We start from the raw sequence: 21,802 nt of genomic DNA, 5'->3' as shown, positions 1-21,802 counted from the left end.
TAGATCCTTCAAATGCTGTCGATGACGCAAACTCACCCGCTTATTGTACAGAATATTATACAGTCCCTTCCAAAATTATTCTCATATTAATATTCTCATCTAAATATTATTATTACTCGGAAGGGAATAAGAAAACAGCGTTTTAAGCAATTTAAGCAAATTTATTAATAGACGAACGATAGATTTCAGAAATATTAACTGCTCATTAAATATTAAAGGATATATTTTTTCATATAACTGTTTATTATTAAACATATTATAGATATAATGAAATTTGATTTTCTTACTTTTAATGAGTATAAAGAATAATGTAATTAGATTTTAAATATAACATTTTTAATTTATAATAATATTCTAATTTGTACATCGAGAGTAGTTAAGAAGGTGTTGAAAAATATCATTTTATTGACTTTAGAATGTATTTTGTTGTCACCTATTGAGAAAATATCGCCTCTTTTTCTTTTGTTAGACTAAAGACGATTGTAAATGACAAAGGACGTAAATCACCGTAAATATCGAACGTGAGACGTCGCATTGTAACTTTCTTCTTGATATTAACGTTTTATTGGTCTCGGACACGCGCAAATATCGATTCGATTCCGATGAACTTTAGTTAGACGCGAAGAAACTCGATTGAGAAACGTTCTTTCCCAAGGCAGTTGTTAACGGAAGAGGAGGTTGCTTCTGTAAAAATACAAAAGAAGATACTGCACTCCAGCATTGTCAATCCTGGAAGTGGTTCACATCGTGTGCACAACTGACGATCACCATGGATATTATAGCCATTGTGCCAAGTTCTTTGGCTTCGAATTGAGTTTTGTTACGCTTTAACTTCTCTTGGCACGGCATATCATTGTTCTAATACATCTCTTCCGCATATTTTTCCCGTATTGCGAAAGTATACATTGTTATGACGTTGAAAACGAATGCTATGAACGTAAAAAGATAACATTACCTTGATTATTTGTATCTTTTGTTTTATTATTTTTGTATTTATAAAAAATAAATATTATTGTAACTGTTAGGAAATCTAGATACACTGTTGTTATTCTTTATCACGCAGATTAATTATTGACGAAGTACTCGTACATTGTCATTGTAATAAGCAGCGCCGCGCGAATTCTTTTCTACATAACAAAAAAAAAGTAGTATTGACGGGCGTACGACCATACGGAGACTCGCGAGATTAATTGAACATTTTTCTATATTTTTGTAGACACACATTCGTAACAGATATTCTCTCTAAACGTGTCGCTCTCTCTTGCTTTTTGCGATTGTCTGGTAAACAGGAAGAATATTATATATCACAATAGGACAATCATCTCACGGTGAAATCACTTCCACGGCAATTCAGGGAGGAAAACGACGCGGTTGAAGATCGGACTTGTCGACAAAACGACCGGAGTAATCTCAAGTAAATGCGCATCGAGTCGGCAGATATGAAATCCGGTTAAAACCAAGCCAAACAGACAATGGCGCGCGCCGCGTCTATGTTGTATCGTTAAATGCATTAAATGATGAATTGCGTATACTATAGTTTCTAAAGGCGTTAGATTGTCTTTAAGTTGCATGAAACTACGTTAAACGATAAACTTAAATAATATTATATCATGGAAGTTTAGCGACGGCGCGTAAAGCAATTTTCAACTGTAATTTAACGTAATCAATCAGTTACTATAAATTTTAGAAAGCTCAGGAAAATTAACGCTACTAAATTAAAATGTGAAAAAAAAAGTTCAAAGCAAACGTATCTTTATTAGAAATAATTATTTATTGTAAACTGGATAAATATAAGTAATTAAATAATATAAATGCATGTTGCTGTCGAAAAGCACACAAAAATCATATAATCTTTAAGTAATTTCTTTAAGCTGCATTGTTACTTGTTAATAAATTTATTTGAGCGCATAATAATTTACAGAATATGCAATTGCATTAAAATAAAATAAGGACATTATCTAATGGTGGTCTGAAAATAACTTTAATAGTTGTGTTAGAATCGTCTGAGGGAATTGCGGGGATAAGACGTATCGGTGAAGTAGGAGCGGGCAAAGTGCAGTACAGGGGGTTAATGCATTTAGAATGGAACGTAAGCTCTATGGAAGCTTTCGGTACAAAAGCTACCACGGAGCTGGCGAGAGAAAAGATGGTGCTTCGAGAAAGCTGGCTGCGACTAAACCTGGTTTAAATTCCTGTCTCGTAGCCGTCGTGTATTCTTCCTCTCTGACGTCTTCTAAATACGTCTTGTCGGACCATCTGTAATCACAAGAAGCTCCGAAGCTTGTAAAATTATAGCGCTTCCCATGCAATCAGATACATCTGCAAGCTTATCTTTCAAATTGGGATCGATCTTTTTCTGACGTTGAATTTACGTTTATTAAACCACGAACGAATATTCTCTCTCTATCTACGTCTCTCTTCACATCATATAAACATATCGATTACATCTTATCAGGCATTCTAATTAAAATATAAAACTTATAATTCCTCTATAAATACGATGATTGCGAGAAAATTTAGAAAAATTTGAAACTAGAGAAGGAAATTATCTTTTTATGTATATTACATATAAAACAGTAAATCTTTATTGGTACATTAATTATAGTGTATAATTTATTTTGTACATATGTGATAAGTATGCATATTTGTAATACAAGTGAGTAATTTAAAGATAAATTAGGATTGTGCTTCGTGAAATTATTTAAATTCCGCGATAATTATGCGAGAAACGTATTCTTCAAAACGAATTTCTGATTAGAACGCTGTTGCAAAGACACGCGCAGTTAGCGCGTTAGAGGCCGAGTGATAAGGCGAGAATTGCGTCGTAGACCAGGCATCACATCCTGATGCCGTTGCTGCGGGACTATAAAAAATAATCATCGTTCTGGTGCCGTGCACCTTCCTCGAAGTCTCACTCGCTTACGCGTCATCTTTTATCTTTCTAAGTTTATTCTATTGTTAGAAAGTGCACTTCTCGCGGCAACTGTACTAGAACGCCGTCGTCGGTTCTCCTCTTTGTCCGAGCTAGTCCGAGGAACTTCGTGACCTGCCGTTATGTGCGATGAAACGTCGCTACACTCGCAGAAATGTATGTACCGTAATTTAGGTCGTCGAGTTTTTCCATGACTTTAATTTTGTAAGCAAGCGCATATCGGAAAACGTTGCGAGGCCGTCGGTTTCCTCGTTCGTCCTTGACCTGTAGCGATAGAACTCTGATTTCACCTGAAAGATTGTAAAATAGTGAGGCAATACGGGCAAATTATGAGATATAACGATGATAAATAGTGGATTTAAATTGTTTACATAAACAATAAAGTTTTATTGAAATACTGTGGTAATGAATAACGAAGTTTGATTGTTTCGAATAAAGTTTGGTGAGAAAATTACCGGCAAGTTATTGATGAAAAGAGAGATATTTAACGCAATCAAGAAAAATTGATAATCAATTTTGTTTACCAACTCTTTGTTACTTTTATTCAGATTAGATTTAATTTAGATTAGATTTATTGAGAAAATTTATATTTGAGCGCTTGAGAAGTTAAATGTTGTTTTAAATTTCAACAAGAACGACAGCGCAAAAACGGAGCGAAACACATTCACGTAAATATTGCAGAACTTTGTCCGAATGAGAACATTTATGGTTCATGCGTGCGCAAGTAGTAAGTTCCGCGGTCTAGTCAGACCGTCAGCAGCGAATGAGACTTCCCGTGCGCTTCGATATAATCAGCACGTCCTATCATTTCGAATTACCTTACTCTTGCTAAGGAATAAATTTATAGCGTTCGTTAGCTCTATAATCAACGTTAAAGTGTTGAAAATAATGGAACCGAGGAACAATAATAGCGTCATTTAGCACAACGGCGTATTGTGTAATGCAACGTGTTGGCACGTGATTGGGATAACTGCGAAATGTATACCGGTGTGTTTCGAGCTCGTGCCGCGAATCTCAAGGTGAGCCTCGCTTAAGCGCAAGGAAATGAGACGCGAACCCATCGTAATTAAGAACCGGTGCGAGAAACGCGCCGAGGACGGAGAAAACGGTTAAGGGATATCGGTCCAGGGGTGCGGAGATAGGGGGTCGCGTCGGACTGGAAGTTTAACGAACTCGAACAAAGAGAAAGAGCCTTCAGCAACGAGGAACGAGGATTGACGAATGGGATGCTGCTGGCGCTAGCTCTGCCTCCGCCAGGTTAGAGCAGAGGGTGCGCACGTATATTTTCTCTCTCATTCCCGTCATCCTCTTCTCAACTCTCTCCCTCTCATTCTCTCTTGCTCTCTCTCCCTCCCTCTCCTACCCCTCTTTCCCCTTTCACCCCCCCCTCTCTCTCACTCTCTAGCCATCACGGAATAGCGGCGAGCCCCCGTGTATTACGAGCCAGCCACCCCCATAACACTACCCCTTAGTGCTGTATCGATCCATCGCGGTGCCGGCTTCGAGCTCTCCCTCCACAGCCAACGCCAGCGACTTCGGCGTTGTGCGGCGCGGCGCGACGCGTCGCGTGGCGGGATTGCTTGAACAAAGGAAACGCTGCTGTGGAACCTTTGCGGCATTTCTTTGTTTCCTGTCGACGGGACCCGCGTCTTTCTCGGCCGTTGCGTATTCGCCGGGCGAAAGAACGCCGACGCAAAGTTATTCCAAATATTCCTCTCTCCCTCCGAAAACTTTTCTTTTCCTCCACCCCTGAAATTAGAAGTTAGAATGATTAATGTGCGACGAAGATTTTTTTAATTGTCGTTACTAATGGTCTTTTTACTACAACTACGTTAGATAATCCGGCGATACTCGGGAATTGTCGGCTATTGTGCCACCTCAGTTGGCTCAGCCAACAGCTTGAGCTTTGTTAGCTGGTCTTTGTTAGCCTTTCGCCGCTAAAATAACATTCGCCGAGGAATTACTGGCTAACTGAGAATTCTTAATGGCGATTTAACAATTGTAAGCGATAACAAAAGCCGTTAGAAAAAGATTGCGCCCGAAGAGCATCAGAGATTTAAAGCCTTGGGGGATGGTGGGAATCGGTATAAATAGGAATTAAGCAGAACCAGCTGAACAACAAAAATTTAAAGATTCGCATAAAGTTGTAAAACGATGTTTTGTGTTCTGTACGTTGTTGGGACTAATAGAGGACCTTTGTTCAGCGATGTATAAACAAACGTCTAATTTAAACATAGCACCGAGTGATATTATCGACATTTCAACTTCACATCCCTTCTCAGCAGTCTTTAGATATATGCTAACGAATTTCGACGAACTTTTACATTTAATTCAAAGTATACAGCTGCGTTTCCTTTCTGTTCGCATAGTAAAGAGTCTCCATTAAATAGGGCCTCTGTTGCGACGTAAAGGAATAAAGAAACCACTGAGCAGAGGAAGAGACGTATCGACACTTTGCTTAGCCTTTTCGTCTATCATCGTCAAAGAAGCCTCGCGATTTGTTTCTCCGATTTTACGTGATGAGAGCTAATTCGTTCCGTATATTTGAGATTTAAACAGATTTATATATTATAATATAATTTTTTAGTTTAAATTATCTTATGAAAACTTATAATTATTGACATTTCGTTGACAAATAACACGTCGTCAAGTTTGCTGCAAACATCTACAGAGCTTGCGATTACGTTTGAGAAAAATGTAATAGATTTCAAGCTTTCGGAAGATGTACAAAAGTTTAAAAACACCTCCGAGAAATCAAGATATTTCCAGCGCAAATAACGTCATCATATTTCACACAATTAACGTTCAAAGATCTTAGACAGAACGAAGAATCGCACTTGACACGTTAACATGGCATTGCTCACGGGAGTGCATGTTGAATGCAACGTGCACGTGATACAGAATAAGCACGATTATCACGCGCGCTCGGCCCGACGTTTTGTCGGACGAGACAAATGGATCCTTTTGGAACATTGACTACCGGCAACGTATTTGCCAGCCGCCACTCCGCCGGCGGAATTGTTTTGTCGGCTTAAAGCGCCGGCCAGGGTGTTTTGTTCGGTTCAGCGGCTCGAGCGTTTCCCCTTGTTTCGCGTCTACCGTCGCGGAATCTACTCCGATGCCGCCATGCGTCTATCGTGCATACGGCACTTCTGCTTAAATCCTGCTACTTAACATTCGTTAGAAAGGAAAGCGCGGTCGTTATTAAGCGAAATTAACCCAGTTCTGACGTCGCACGAGCCGAAGCGGATTGCTGTAACACGAAAATATTTCTTTGCAAATATTAATGGCGATTTCTCTCGGAATCGATAGATTCAGCACCGAAGCAAATATCGCTCGTTAAACATTGTAATAGTTTCTGTATATATTGTGAAAATTTTTTGCGCGAATTCGTTGTATCTCTAGAGATTTATACTGTTATATTTGCATACGTGTTGTCACATGTTTATGTAGAATTTATATATTTGTAACATTATGCGTATATCTTATACCGATGTTTATAAAGGATTGTCCCAGTTCCGGATATAAAATCTCTCGCTCTATTTGATTCATATCTACATAAAACGTATACGTGTATATACACTCTCTAAATTTTGTACAATGAAACGTCACTCTAGAAGAGTGAAAATTGAGTCTGTGCAATTTTTCGAATTAATTTTTACTAGATTTAAAGAGTATATTTTTATATATTTATACATTTCTATATTTATACATTTATACATTTATACATTTATACATTTATACATTTATATATTTATACATTTATTAACACTACAGGAAAAATATTGCAGCATTCATTTAAACTTATTTGAAGATTCTCATTAAAGATTGTCAATGCACATGTACATGTATATTAATGCACCCTTTTCATAAATAAATAAATAAATAAATATATATATATATATATATATATACTCTCTAAATTTTTTGGAGTGAAATTTTATCTAAAAGAGTGGAATTCCATTCTAAAAGTGTAAAAATCCTGCCACTTTTTATCAAGACTAGCAGGATTTTCACTTTTAGAATAGGATTCCACTCCAAAGATTTTAGAAAAATATATTTATTTATTTATTTATTAAAACAGGTGCATTAATGTACATGTACACTGACTTATTAAGAATCTTCAAATAACCCAAATGAATATCCGCAATATCTTTCCTATCGTATCAATAGCATTGGGCAAATAGTGTTGCGATTTTGATATTTTATGTCAGTCTTTGGTTACACAAGGGAGATATATATATATATAAAATATTGGAAAAAGGAAGAAAGGAAAGAAGGACGATCACACAGCGCGAGCAAAAGCGTTATTCATAAAGGGACAAGGGAGTATATCCAAGAGATAGCACTCGCCTTAGCAGATCCATTAAAGCACCCTCATCGAGCTTAAATCACCCTTTTGTATAACGTTCTTGCATATAAGAGGATAGTGCAGGACACTCCTATCTCGTCTCGTTCAATTAAACATTCTGAATTTCGGACGATGTCCGGCCATGTCGGCCAACGCGATCGATCGCGAGCTCAAATCACGCAATGAATTCGCCCGGAATTCGAACGAAACACCAGGCAGAATTTTCAAACGAGACTGATCATTAGATGCTCGCCTCCTTTTTACGCTCGAAGCGCTACGCGCGCCCGTTATACGTTTCATTAAACGAACAGACCGCCTCTGTTCTAAACGCATTATCTGTGGCACAATTAACTACGGATCAGCGATTAGAGGAGGCAGGCGATTCCAGCGAAAGAACCTTTTACCTTACTAATTTTATCGTGACTTTAACGGAAACGGCAAGCGATCGGCTTTTCCGTTTGCCACTTGAGATAAATCTTCGCCGAGTCAGATTACACTTGCATTTTCTCTCGTTACATAATATGCGCCTTGGAGTGCGCCTTGGAGTTCCACCTGACGATAACGAGCTGACGGTAGACTGCGCGCGGTCGTTCGAAGCGCGAATTACGAATCGCGTAACGCGTAACGCGTATTTCTGCACGACACGGCGATACGTAAGAGATGGGATTCTCTTCGCTCGAGCGACGAGTGCGGCAAATCGCTCGTTTCCTGCCGCGCACGAACGAGAAAGTTCATTCCTCCGCCGTCATGCATTCCTCTCGAGGCACGACGGCGACGTTTACAGCGATGAGAAAATAACGGGTCTGCCATGCCCGAGACTTTGCCCGATCTGAACTTTGGTCTTTTTTCTTTTTTTCTTTCTTTCTCTCTTTAGCGCGTATTTGCACAAATCGCGAGATAATATTTTGCGAGTTTTTTTTTTTATAAGCGATGAATAAAGTACGGTGGTTAAGCTTGTGCTGACAAATCGTCTTTCTCTCTGCAAATCTAATTTCCACTCTATTTCTATCTATCAGAGTTTTAATAGGATTACACGTTACGTGTTATAAACGTAGTAGATTCTCAAACAGTAGTGAGCGAAATACAAGACATAATATAAAACAAGCTACTGTGGAATAGAAGGTTATTTCTTAATGACCACTGCATTTAGTTGACAATCGCTTGAAATTGTTACACTTGCAAACATGCTGTAATAAACAATGAACCTTGTTTGACGACTTTCTTTGATATAAGTACTTATTTATTTTTATTACTCCTCGTTGCATTGTCTTAAGAAAGTATGTATCACATCTTGAAGTATTACCAAATATTTAAAAATTTTACAAATTGTTCTATTATTACGTTTGAGTGTTGTGTAAAATTTAAACATATTTTTCTTATTTAAAAGTTATTTAATTTTCTGTTTACTTTGATTCTTATTTAAAATAGCTTTTTTTAAGTATTTATTTGAAAGTTTGATGAGGAAAAGTTTTACTTAAATTAAATTTTTTACGTATGTTAATAAAATTTTAATAAACATTTCTGTAAAAGCTCATTTGAACCTTTTTTACTCGTTTAAATGTTATTTATCTAAAACTGCAGCAAAATAAGATTATTTTTGCTACAAAAATCATTATTAATCAAATTTTTTGTTATTTGAAATCAGAATTTTTTGTCGTTGATTATGAAAAAAATGAATAAATTTAAGAAGTCTTTAGTTTTTAAATGTCGATAACCTGTTATTGCAATGTATAGCCGAAACATCCTTAATCGTGTTCCCATAAACTCAAAGTAAATTTGTTAATATTTATTTTTTATTTTTAATAATATCATATGATTAATATTATGCTGTTTAATTGTGATTCTGAATTATATTAAAATATGTATATATATGCAATAGTATAGGATAAAAAATATGGCATATGTTACAGCGTATATATATGCACATATTAGGGTAAAGTCGGTATATACGCCGCAGCTATCGAAAATTTAATTTATTAAGTATTATTTACTATGTTTAAGGAAAATAAATTAGGCTAATAAAAATTTCATACTGTTTACTATTATAAAAAAAATTTTAAGTATGAAATATTTGTTTTCTTATACTTGAAAAAAAACTTAAAAAAACCCTTGCATTTTTGTCATATAAAAAAAGTGGTGGGATTTCCGACTACTCATGTGTAAGATATACGGCGCATCAAAATTTACAAATAATATTTTCAGATATGATATAACATAACATAATAACTTACAAAATGTGTTTATAAAGTTTATTAGGGAATAAGAACAGTAAATATGTATTCAAAGTAATAATAATGCAATATTAAAGAAATTAATATGCACAGACATCAACAGAGTGCGCATTGTGTTCTCAACATAGTGCTCAACATAGAGTAAGTGCTGCTTTCCAATCACGCAGTGTCTGTATTACGGCATAAATCCCGTTCGCTGAAAAGGCCGTATATCCTAAACAAATGGAATATACAAGATATCAAACTAAATAAAGAATACAAGAGCTATGCACTTGAATCTTGCTTGTATTTTATCCTTTACTATCGCTCTACATTTACATATCATGAAATAATCATTATGCCTTTTATATTTTCTACAGTAATTATTTTACGTAGACGGTAATACACGATCGCGCTACTTCTACGTGAAAAAATTAATTCAATTTACGATATTTTCGTTAATATTAACAATAAAGAACTGTAATTACAATACTAATATAACATAAAGGCACATAACAAAATAGTTCTGAGCAAACTATCTTTATTTCTTCTATTTTTTCTGACTGCTGCGGCGTACATCCCCCCGCGGCGTAAATATCGACTTTACCCTATCTCTTTTATTTTTCATAAAAAAGATGTTAGAAATTTTTTTAATTTAAATTTATTTCTTATATGCAATGGTTTTTATTTTAAATAAATTATTGTTTTAGATGATTCGATTTGTAAAATATAAACGTTTTTATCCTTGTTGTGAATAATACTTATTTTAAATGATAATATATTTATTTTACATAATAATTTAATGTTTTAATTTTTTATTATTTATGTATAAAAATGTTGTCTTATAGTTTATTTACCGTATTGTACGGTACAAATATGAACTATGTTAAACTGTATTTTGATTAGTTTACATAGACAAGTTTGTACTTTATTTACTGTACTAAGTATTTATTACTTTTCTCAACTTAAATTTGATCCATAATATATTCTATTTTTTAGAACTTTCTCATTTTCATACTTTCTATTTTCTTTTTTATTTATATTGAAGTTGAATTTAATTTTGGAGATTTTCATTGCTTAATTAAACATTATAGATTTACAAACATGTTTCTTAAGAAATCTGCATAAATTAGAAATTTGAATACGTATTTATATGCTAGTTGATATTTTATAATACCCTACTTCACCTTTCGACTACTTTATGTGTTCTCGATGACACATGCTACTTTAGATCGGATCGATTATTACGAATTTGTCTTATCTCGCACACGTAACAGTGATTAATGTATTACGTGTGGCAAATTCGCGTTATTCGATCTATTCATATTACTTTTCGTCATACAACCGCGAAGTTAAAGTAAAAATTGTAGCAATAGGATTATTATGGGTATAGAATTACGTCGCGTGATATGACGAATGAATAGCAAAATGTGGCCTATGTGTTGGAACATGGCATTTTGCGTGCCACATGTTCTATGTAACATACGTTTCCGTGCTGATAAGATTGATAAAGACTCGAATGGTGGGATTGCAGCCTGAACTCGTTTACGCCCAAAGTATCGGTTCAGTGATAATTCTCACTTAAACGTGTCGCCACGCAAACCGTCACTCCTTCTATTTAATTATTCGTCATAGCGTGACAGTGCAACCGCGAGATTTAAGGAACAATAATGCCTGGTAAGCAGTGATACTGAATACCGTAAAATTTAGAAATTAACGAGTAGAAATAATAACGATCAGTCGCAAAACAAGTATGAATGTTTGTTTTGATCTTACGATGCAATTTAAAAAATAATGAAGAAGGATTTTGTTTCTTGTAATATATTACAGGCCTGCGAAATTAAGGATGTCAAAAATTGTTCGAGAATTATAAGCTGTTTCTTATGTAATTTTGTAGGTACGCGAATCTAGCCGCAGAAGTTGTCTCTCGCTAGGTTTGTGAGATAAATGGAGTAAAATAGCCCAAGAATGACGATTTTGTCTACATTTATAAATGTAGTACAAAGAAAACAAATTATTTTCAATATTTTAACTGATTTCCAATATTTCATACAATTGCTATATCAATTTTTGTTTGATAACGTATGACTTTTTTTCGCCGAGATATACCAGTTAATAGTTATGTACTTTCGAAAACATAAGAATATAGACTGAAGGAATTTGGCACTAGTACGAATGAACTGAATAAATAATATTTGAAAGAATTTTAAAGATTGCGTTGATTTTCAATCTGTCAGAATTATAAAATTCAAACTGGCGGATTCAATATGTCGGACCTCTAAATTTAAGTTACAGATAATTTAAATTTAATTTTTATTTTTTTTCACACCAGAATATGAAAAAGCGTCATTTAATAAAATCAGACAATCAGACAATCTTAATAACAAAAATTTATTTTGAAGAGAAAGGATAGTACAATATGGGGTCATCAGTTAAAATTTTTTAAATAATTTGCTTTCTATATGATATTTTATGTATATAAATTATCATGGACCATTTTACTTTATTTATCTCAAAAACTTGATGTGATAAATAATTTCTGCAATTAGATTCGTGTTTACCGCTCAAAATTATATAGGTAAACTGCTTATTATTCTCAAACAACAAAACTCTGCAGATTTGTGTTGTCTTATCACAATAATGTATTAAGCTGTTATATTAATAGATTCTTGAATATTTATATTTGCTTTATCAAGTTTAAAAATTTTCTGATAATGGGTATTTCGAGATCTATCGTGGTTTTATAACTGTATAATTATAATTATAATAGTTACAACAGTATACAATTGCAGACTTTCTTATTAATTACGCAGTCACACAAAAAAATTGTCATGTGCGAGAGATTAGACCCATGTATCCTTATGTATTTTGAGGCTCTGAAACCGAATATGACCTCAGAATTGCGCCATCAGATCAGGATTTTCTTTATCCTCAAAAAATTGTCAAACATTCCTTAAAATTGCACATTATTCAGCCTGGTAAAAAAAAAATCCTGATCATATGGCGCAGTTCTGAAATCATATTCGGTTTCAAAGCCTCAAAATATATAGGGATACATGAGTCTAATCTCTCGAACATGACACTTTTTTTGTGTGGCTGTGTTATCTAATATTTGAAGAAATATTGGGAGTACTAAAATTTCGATAGATATCGATAAACGTGTATTGATAAGACATGGAAGACGTATAAAAATAAATTATCTTTTTGTTATCTTAAATTCTTTTAATGATAAAGGAATAAATGACCATAATTATGTAAGAAGCGTTCAACTTACATGAAGTTTGAGAAAAATAATATTTGATGTGATTTAAAAATATAGGTGAAAACTATTTTTTTTTTTAAATTTTAGGCATACTTTTTTTGTTTAATGCAGAAAAATGTATGGACTATCCACTGATTGCAATATTTCAAAAATTATAATAAAAGTGATATTTTATGGGTCGGACGTTTCTTGCATAATTACAGCCAAACATTATATAATAATAATAATAATATATAATAAAGTCCGTTTAATAACCACTGTAAAGGCGTTGACTCATACGCTGCTTACTTATATGAAATAATTGATAAGAAGCGGCGCGATAAATTATCGACCGATATCTCAACAATGCGTCTAAGTATTTCATCGAAGTATTCGCTATTACTCGATGTCTATTGTACAGGATACAGATGGGTCAGATGGCCAACGTCCTACGGCGATCGTCACATGTTGATCTCCATCGGTAGGGACCTGGACGGCATGAATCTTGTTGTAGGTCGTGCCATGCATCAGGGGGATATGCTGCCGGCGAAAGTGAAGCCGGATCACAACGTTGCCTATGTATGCCACGGAGGTGGCGAACACATGAAGCACGACTTCGAGGTATAACCGATGGAAACAAGATTCTCTTCGTTATTTCGCATGTTGACATCGAGTCGAAATACCGAGCGAAATTGTGTTTCCCTTCCAATTACGTGAAATGTAGTTCCAATTACGCGTCGCTCTGTCGATCGAACGTCATCAATCGCGTGTCAGTTTTTTTTTTTATTCAATTATCTTTTAATCCCGTAACTTTAATCAATCCGTAATTACGTAACACCCGCTGCATTTTTATGTGGGCTCTGCTTTCGTGTAGACGGTTACGGGTGCATTGGTTTCGTAACGTTCCTCCTTTCCTTAATAAGCGAATTAAAGTGTCCGCGTAAAAGCTTACGCAACGTAGCGCACGAGCGCAGTTTCGCCTTCCTATCTCCGTGTCCCTGGCGCATCTCGTTTCGACGGCGAAGATAAGATTACGATTCCGCGATCGATCGAGCGAACTTTGTATTTGCGAAGTGTGTTAGTCACGGATATTTGCACGGCAATATTCGAGAAACGATCGAGCGCGTTTTATCGCTCCGACAAATCCACTTCCTATTTCCTTTCATTTTCACGCCTCCCGTCCTCTTCCGAACTTGACGAAGCTGTTGCGAGTCCGAGGCACCATAAAAATGAAATCGACATGCAATTTAATTTATAATCCCGTTGATTGGCAATAGCCGTGATCGCGAGGCATTCACCGTCCTTCGCAAAAGTAGCGAGAATACTCATCGACAATTTCCCGAAGATGTCGGGAATAGCGAGGGGCCACGACAAGGCGCGCATCGCTCGGTATTGATCGGTATAGCGGGGAAGATTGGACGCGTCATTATATTCCTTCGATCCCGCATCGGGGCGAGCCCTCTGTTTACCGTTTCACGTGCACTCGATCCGCGCTCGTCCAAATCAATTTCTTCTCGGCTCGGCTTACACAGCCGCGCGATCGCTCGCGCGGGTTAATCTATTTGCGTCGGGTGAGGTCGGAAGGAAAGTGCGAAGTGCACCGCTTCGTTGGCCGGATTCGAGACGACCTCTTCCGTCTCCCCGCTCCTCTTTTATCCCCCCCCCCGCCCCAACCTCCCTGTCAACGGTGATCCAGGTGAATGTAATTCGAAGCAATGTTGGCTCTCTCGTACCTTAGGTATTGATGCCCGCCCATTTCAACTGGATCCGAGCGGGTCACGGTCACGTACCGGAAAACGCGGTGGAGGCCGGGAGGACCATAAACGGAGAAATGCTCTACGTCGGCCGTGTTTTTCACGGCGGTGTCTCCTGCGTAGGAAAGGTACGCTAGAAACCGGAACGATTGTTTGACTTGCTCAACCGCTCGTTAACTCCTCACAGCGAGACCTTGTGTCGTACCTGCGCGAACGAGTCGGGAATATTTACGAGTGTACATATATTTAATGTTTGGCAGGTCCAGAGAAGTCACGGTTGTCTATACATTCCGTTCGACGGGAAGGAAATACCGTACAGGGAGTACGAGGTTTTGGTACAATGCTAATTCTTATTTACCATCGTTGAGTGTGCAACGATATCGCGACAAAATGCTTTCGTCCCAGGTTGACGAACAACGGATGGTTCATATAATTACTTAATTGCCAAAAAAGTAATTTCTCCATACGTATTCACTGTAAATAATTTTAGGAATAAACGTATTTTACGTTGTATTAACAGGAGATAAAAGATCACGAATGATTGGAACATTTTACCTAACGTTGTAATTTTGTTTTCTTTTTTTTTTTTTAGTTATTGTATTTTTGTGAAATGAAACATTGATAAACAGCGTACCCACCATGAATAGCGTTTCGAGACTTATCGCCGCATCTATTTATGAGGCTTTCCCGAGAGTTAAAGTTAGATTAAAATTTTATAAAGTTGGCGGCAGAGAGTCTCGCGAGTTCTTATCTACCCTCGCTTAAGTTCTATTAGTATGCAGAGAAAGTAATTTATCGACGCTTAAGTTAATGCGGAAGGAAAGGGCATAACGGCCACGCTTGGCCATGCAACTACCGGCGATAGCGTCGCCGTTTTGCGACCCCTTCGCCCGCCCTTCTTGTAATTCTGGATCACAATTATAGCGCGTTATGGCTTAATCGCGATTCGACATGTCAATCGAGCATTTCGATTTTATTTTTTGCGCTAACGATGCGCGAGCATCGAATGATTCAGCGATAAGCGTAAAAGCGTGTGTCAGAAAAGATTGTCGTTTTCGTTTGGAACTTCACAACAGGCCGTTTCCCATTACGTACATACCTCACTGCATTCTGTAATTTTTACTGGAAAGCAAATATTAATTTTACGTAAAGTCTGACTTATTTTATCTACATACAAAATAAAACATTGAAGAATATAACAACTTCAGGTAAAGAGTGAATTTCGAGAGGATAATATGTAACTTGTACTATATGTGTTTATTATTATTAATTACGTAATACGTTGACATGTCGAGATAAAGAGGTTTACAGAAAAGTTGGTTTAATAACAAGAATGAAAAAGTTCAAGAATAAAAATTAAAAAATTAAAAACTTAAACAAATTAAAGTAAAAAGATAAATAAAAACTAAAAATTTCAAAAAAACAGTATTCAAAATGGCAATATTACAAAAACAATAAAAAAACGAAACTTAATTAAAGTGTGGCGGGTAAGCGCGGGAGACCGAAAGGATTAAAGCAGGAGAGCGAATATTATAATGCACAGAGGAATCACAATTTTGGGATAAAGTCGATTATGAGTGTGATGCAATGAATAAATTAATCAAGAAATCGAGTGAGTTTTATATCGGTTTAATATAAAGCGCTTTGGTTTAATGTAAGAAATTTTAAGATGTCCGAGTTACAAGTACATGTCTGTTGAGGCTAGCGAATACTTGGCGAGAGAGCGTTTCTTCTCTCGTCCGCTTTATATCGTATATCCTTCGAATGACCGTTCGGTCCGTAAATTTGAAGCTGTTTATTATTTTTCGTACCTATTCGAATCTTCTCTACTTTGTACATATTATATTTCTGCCGTGTTGCTTGCTATCGAGCTAAGCATGTTTATATCAACTGCTCAACGTTGACAAATAAGTTATTTGTCTCCGCGAATATTATTTTCAAATTTATCGGTTGGGCATGTAGCGAACGATCGTCATACAATAAATATCATTTTAATAAATGAATTATGAATCATGAAAATATAACAGTTTTCTCGGTGGATTTAAACTTAGCGAGGTTTTGAGATACGCGGGCGGATAGAACTTAGTGCGTGATTTCGGATAGTCGATGGTAAAGAGTAGAGAGAGCGGGTATGGTTGTGCAAAGCTTTATATAGGGGTGAAAATTAACACCTTTCTTTGCATCTTCAAATTAAAAAAGGCGTAAGTTAGGAAACTTGAAACGTCAATGGTCAGTGGAAATGCAGAAGATCATCAAGGAAAGATTGAGAAAAAATGCTGGTTATAACATATGTTTCATATAAATTTTGAAAACTCTGAAACAATGAAAATAACCATTGCATGGAAAGAGGCACGTTCTCTCATTGATTTTCCGAAACATATGTTAGGCATAGCCTAAATCAATAACTGAGAATTCTTGAACATTCTATGTGGTCTCGAATATTTCTTTATCTTGAACATAAAGTATAAAAAAAAATTTAAAAATGCAATATTAGACAAAACCTAAGCAAATTAAAAAAAAAAATAAAAATAAACACTATAAAAAATTGCTTCAAAAAGTTTGAAATAAAAATTTAAAAATAATAATTAAAAATTGAAAATTACAGAAGTAGCCCTATTGTCAACAGCAACCATTAATACTCTCTTCTCTTCTATCAATTATCTATTTTTTCTATTTTTTTAAATAGATTAATTAATGACAATTATACGCTTTAAACTAAGCTTGGTTAATAAAAAATTTATGTGCGAGAATTGATATCATATCATGCAGTAGTTACTGAAAACTAAGATAACAAAGGTACACTCGGTGAAACGCAGTACTCTCTCCGTCCTTTGTCAACCATCGTAAGAAAAGACAAATGCGGGACGAGAGAGAGGGCAAAGAAGGGACAGGATCCGATAGCGTATGGTGCGATAGCCCACCAATCAATCATCTTGACTTATCTAAACCAACCAACGAAAAAATTCTAAGCATCGACCGCTGTAAGTGGTGGTGTGTGTTGGTCTCGTGTGCTATCGGGGTCCGCTCATCTTCGAAAAAAAACGGAAAAATATTTTTGACCAATCACAAATAAACTAGACAAAGAGAGGAAGATCATTCATGAACTACTTCTTTCTTTCTACATTCACACCTTTTGGTCTTTGAGCATGGGTCTATCTATCTAAGATTAGATTATAGTTCATTAACATAACACTAGTAGTACACATACATAACAAATATAAAAGATAGTTCTGGGTATAGAGAGATATCTAGTTGTACGAAACGCTCAGTGATGAAATGGCTCGTGACCCAAGCACATCTCTTTGCCCATAGTCTACTGAATTTATAACAATTTCTAATAAACTAATTAGAAACTTGAAGAAAGACAATTGAAAAAGTGCAGTAACGTAATTAATATTTTTACCTTTGTTAGTGATATTAATATTACTATAACAGTGCAAAGTGTGGAAATTGTTTTCATCAATCAAAGTAAAAAAAAATTACGGTAATTAGAACCAATTATAATCAAGAAAGTTGTGTGCGTGTACAAATAATCCGGAGATTTCTTGAATAAAATAAACAATGGAGTTGTTTGCTTTATTTCTGGCTATTCTGACAGCGAGCATTTGTCTATACTATTTTGTTTCAAACAAGTTAAATTATTTTGATCGACTGCAAATCCCGTATGTGCAACCGATTCCAATTTTGGGCAACATGGCACGTGTCATTTTCGGACGTATGTCCATGGCGGAACGTATACGAAGCATTTACAATCTTTTTCCGGACGAAAAATATGTTGGATTCTACGATTTTACGAGGCCTACCTTCATTATTCGTGATCCAGAGATAATTTCAACGATTGCCATCAAACATTTTGATAACTTCTGCAACCATCGTAGCGTCGTGAACGAATCACTGGATTCGATAGCCAGTAGAAATCTGGTCAGTTTGCAAGGACACCGTTGGCACAAAATGCGAAAGCTTCTCAGCCCTTCTTTTGCACCCAGCAAATTAAAGATGATGTTTGGACTTATGAGTGAGTGTGCCGAAAATTCGATCAATTTTGTAGTAACGGAATCTGGAAAAACTGGCAAGACGTTTGATATAAATGATTTATTTTTGAGATATGCCAACGATACGTTGGCCACCTGCGCTTTCGGCATCAAAATAGATTCGTTCAACGATCCGAAAAACTCATTCTTTATGATTGGGAAAGAAGGAATGACGTTTAATTCTTGGAAATATTTCAAATTTTTTATGAACAGAAATTTCCCGCTAATTGCGAAACTTTTGAAGCTGAGACTGATTGGCTCGAGAACAGAAAATTTTTTCAAAGACATCGTTACCACTGTTGTAAACGCCAGAGATGAACAGGAAATTATTCGTCCGGACATGATTCAGTCAATGATGGAGACCAGGAACAAAGATAGCGGACCCGAATTCGATATCGACGAAATGACTGCCCAAGCATTTGTTTTCTTTGTCGCCGGATTTGATTCTGTGGCAACAGCCATGTGTTTTATTGCGCACGAAATTGGTGTCAATCCCGATGTTCAAAATAAATTGAGAAAGGAAATCGATGACGTCCTTAGATGGACCGACGGAAAACCAACATACGATGCTATTAAAGATATGAAGTATTTGGATGCTGTGGTAACTGAAACTCTCAGACTATATCAAGGACCAGCTTTCATTGACAGAATATGTGTCAATGAAACCGAATTGCCACCAGCAACTTTGGACGGCGAACCGATTATTATAAAGCCAGGAGATACTGTATGGTTCCCTGGTTTTTCTCTTCATCGTGATCCAAAGTACTACTCGGATCCAGACAAGTTCGATCCAGAAAGATTTCTGGACAATAGTGTGAACAACTCGATCTATATGCCATTTGGTATCGGGCAAAGATTCTGCATTGCTAAACCCTTTGCTCTAATGGAAGCAAAAATAATGCTATTTTATTTACTTTGGAAATGCGATCTCAAACCCGATGTGAAAACCAAAATTCCTCTGGTGATTAGCAAAACATCATTCACCATAACAGCAGAAGGAGGCTTCTGGTTGAAGTTACGTCCAAGGAATTCGAAAGCTCCTGTTGTATGTTTGCCTAATGAGCACAGAAATGAAAATTAAAGATGAGATTGTAAGTAGCATATTCGCAATTTATTGCAATTGTAGCACTAGATATATAAAATTCATTTTTCAAATTATATTTGTATAAGTTCAGTTTTCTCTTCAATTGAATACGTAAAAAATTAAAAATGAGAGTTTCAATAAAGTTTTTAAATGAGTATCGTTACATAAAAAAAAATAAATTTATTTAAAAAAATATCTACATTAATAACGTCTTATAAAACACAAATATAACACATTTTTTGTGCTGTCTTTCATTATACAAACCCTCTAAAATTTATAGAGTAAATTATCACTCTAAATAACTTGGTACAACTTTTCGAATAATTTTTCACTTTACGAGGTTTAGAGAGTAAGTCAAATAAATTTAATAAATAATAATGGATATCGATAGAGGGAGATCAATTATGTTTTAGTATGTATTAATTTTACGAGTTTGTTTCAAGACATAAGAACTTATTTTGAATTCATAAGTAATTATATCTAAAAGGAATTTAAAATATAATTTGATTCAGAAGTTTACATAGTAATACAAATTAAAATGGTATGATTCTTCCGATTAAATTTCAAACAAAATATATCAAGAAATATTATCAAGTGCACAATATTTAATTTATTTGATTTTACAAGTAGTTATATGTATATGAAAATATTTAGAAAAATGGCATATCTTTTTAATTGAATCTAATTATTAAAATAAATATAAAAGAACGATTGTATAAAAAAATCTGTTTGAAATGTTTAAAGAAAAATAATAATGATTTCAAATTTCTATCCATGATGAGATTTTAAATCTTTACATCGGTAAAGTTACGTGATGTAACTATAATTATCTATAAAATAAATAAGCTAACAATAACTCAAAGAAATATATTTTGTCTCTATTTATATCAAACTCTGATTATAAATATTTTAATCGCAACGTTATTCTGTTTGAAAAATTTTCCAGATACCCGCATTCGGACAAGTTCAATCCAGAATGAATCTTAGTGGCAATGTGGACAAGTATGTGCCATTTGATATTGGGTCAAGAATCATCAGCATCGGTAATAGGTTCTCCCTAATGGAAGAAAAAGTCATGGTTTTCTATCTACTTTGGCGTTGCGAGCGCGAGCAGTACGGCAGCAGTCGGTCGTAAAAAGTAGTTTGGTCTAACAATAAGTATTAATAAAAGTTTAACCAATAACAAAAAAAAAAAAAATATATTTTTACGAACGATTTTTTACTAAAGTAATTGTATGTAATGTTGTGGTGAAGACTACTTTTAGCAATTTTCATGTTTTAATATAATAAAACAATTTATCACACGAGTAATATAATATACGTAGTTTGGTGAATTTAATATAATATAAAAATTCTATAGGATAAGATTTCTTAGGATAAAAAAACAAGGATCTTATTTTACTAGCATATGAACTAATGTACATAACCATAGCGATTTTAAAAGATAAATTCTTTATTTATTATTATATAATAACAAATATAACATGTGTATTTTTTAATGAGTATAAATTTTAACACACTATAACCATCAAAAATAATTTATGATTTTCCATTTTTTGCAATGCTATATATTTATTAAGTACTATATATTTATTAATTATGTATCTATTTAATATATCCTTTTTATATATATTTGTATAAGAAAATAGGAATATAAGAAACGTATATGAAAGAAAATAAAATAAAATTGTATAAACTCATAAAAAAATTAGTGGACAGTGCTTTATTATTTGTAACGCTCATATCAAAAGTAAAATTAAAAATTATACATTCCTATGAATTATAGGAAAACACACCCATTTGTTTTTAAAAGGTAATAGCATAACTTTAGCCATAATGCTGTCAATAGACCACATATCTAAACTTGGTGATAATTGATGTAGGATATAAATATCTAACAATTTAGAATCGATTAGATAATTATTAAAAGTTGTATAAGAATAGAATTGTTTTCCTAATAAAAATGTTTGGTTTTCTGAATTTGGAATAATGTTGTCAATTCGAATTACTTTATTTTCTTTTGTAATAAAATAGGAATCCGGTAAAGAACAGCTACTTATACAAAATATAAGTTTAACTTTAAAATCAATTTTTTTATATTGTTTATAAACTTCTACTCTATGAAGCAAAGGACCTCCTGTATGTTGCATGAGATGTATCAATAACTTTTTTTTCAGTTATTTCCACACCTAAAAATGA

The 21,802-nt window shown here is 34.7% G+C and overlaps 2 protein-coding genes across 2 annotated transcripts; both read left to right on the top strand.

Moving 5' to 3' along the window:
- Positions 1-11,031: 11,031 nt before the first annotated feature.
- LOC105193166 lies at positions 11,032-15,017 on the top strand. The gene is made up of 4 exons (XM_011157526.3): positions 11,032-11,170; positions 13,156-13,355; positions 14,473-14,616; positions 14,749-15,017. Exons 1-4 carry the CDS (start codon positions 11,164-11,166, stop codon positions 14,833-14,835), a joined length of 438 nt encoding a protein of 145 aa, XP_011155828.1. The 5' UTR covers positions 11,032-11,163; the 3' UTR covers positions 14,836-15,017.
- Positions 15,018-15,180: 163 nt separating this feature from the next.
- Positions 15,181-21,164, top strand: LOC113006190 (cytochrome P450 9e2). Its single transcript, XM_039454511.1, has 2 exons — positions 15,181-19,610; positions 20,550-21,164. The coding sequence occupies exon 1, from the start codon at positions 18,050-18,052 to the stop codon at positions 19,598-19,600; it is 1,551 nt and encodes a 516-aa protein (XP_039310445.1). The 5' UTR covers positions 15,181-18,049; the 3' UTR covers positions 19,601-19,610; positions 20,550-21,164.
- The last annotated feature ends 638 nt before the right edge of the window (positions 21,165-21,802 follow it).

Source organism: Solenopsis invicta, chromosome 10 (genome assembly GCF_016802725.1).
Source record: "Solenopsis invicta isolate M01_SB chromosome 10, UNIL_Sinv_3.0, whole genome shotgun sequence".
Classification (NCBI taxonomy): Eukaryota; Metazoa; Arthropoda; class Insecta; order Hymenoptera; family Formicidae; genus Solenopsis; species Solenopsis invicta.
Note: the sequence above shows the minus strand (reverse complement) of the source record. Positions and strands in the feature narration are given on the sequence as shown.

Coding starts and splice junctions, on each gene's coding strand:
- LOC105193166 (XM_011157526.3), top strand. Junction 13,356..14,472: donor ACATGAAGCACGACTTCGAG/GTATAACCGATG, acceptor CTCGTACCTTAG/GTATTGATGCCCGCCCATTT. Junction 14,617..14,748: donor GTGTCTCCTGCGTAGGAAAG/GTACGCTAGAAA, acceptor AATGTTTGGCAG/GTCCAGAGAAGTCACGGTTG.
- LOC113006190 (XM_039454511.1), top strand. CDS start 18,050: ATGGAGTTGTTTGCTTTATTTCTGGCTATTCTGACAGCGAGCATTTGT.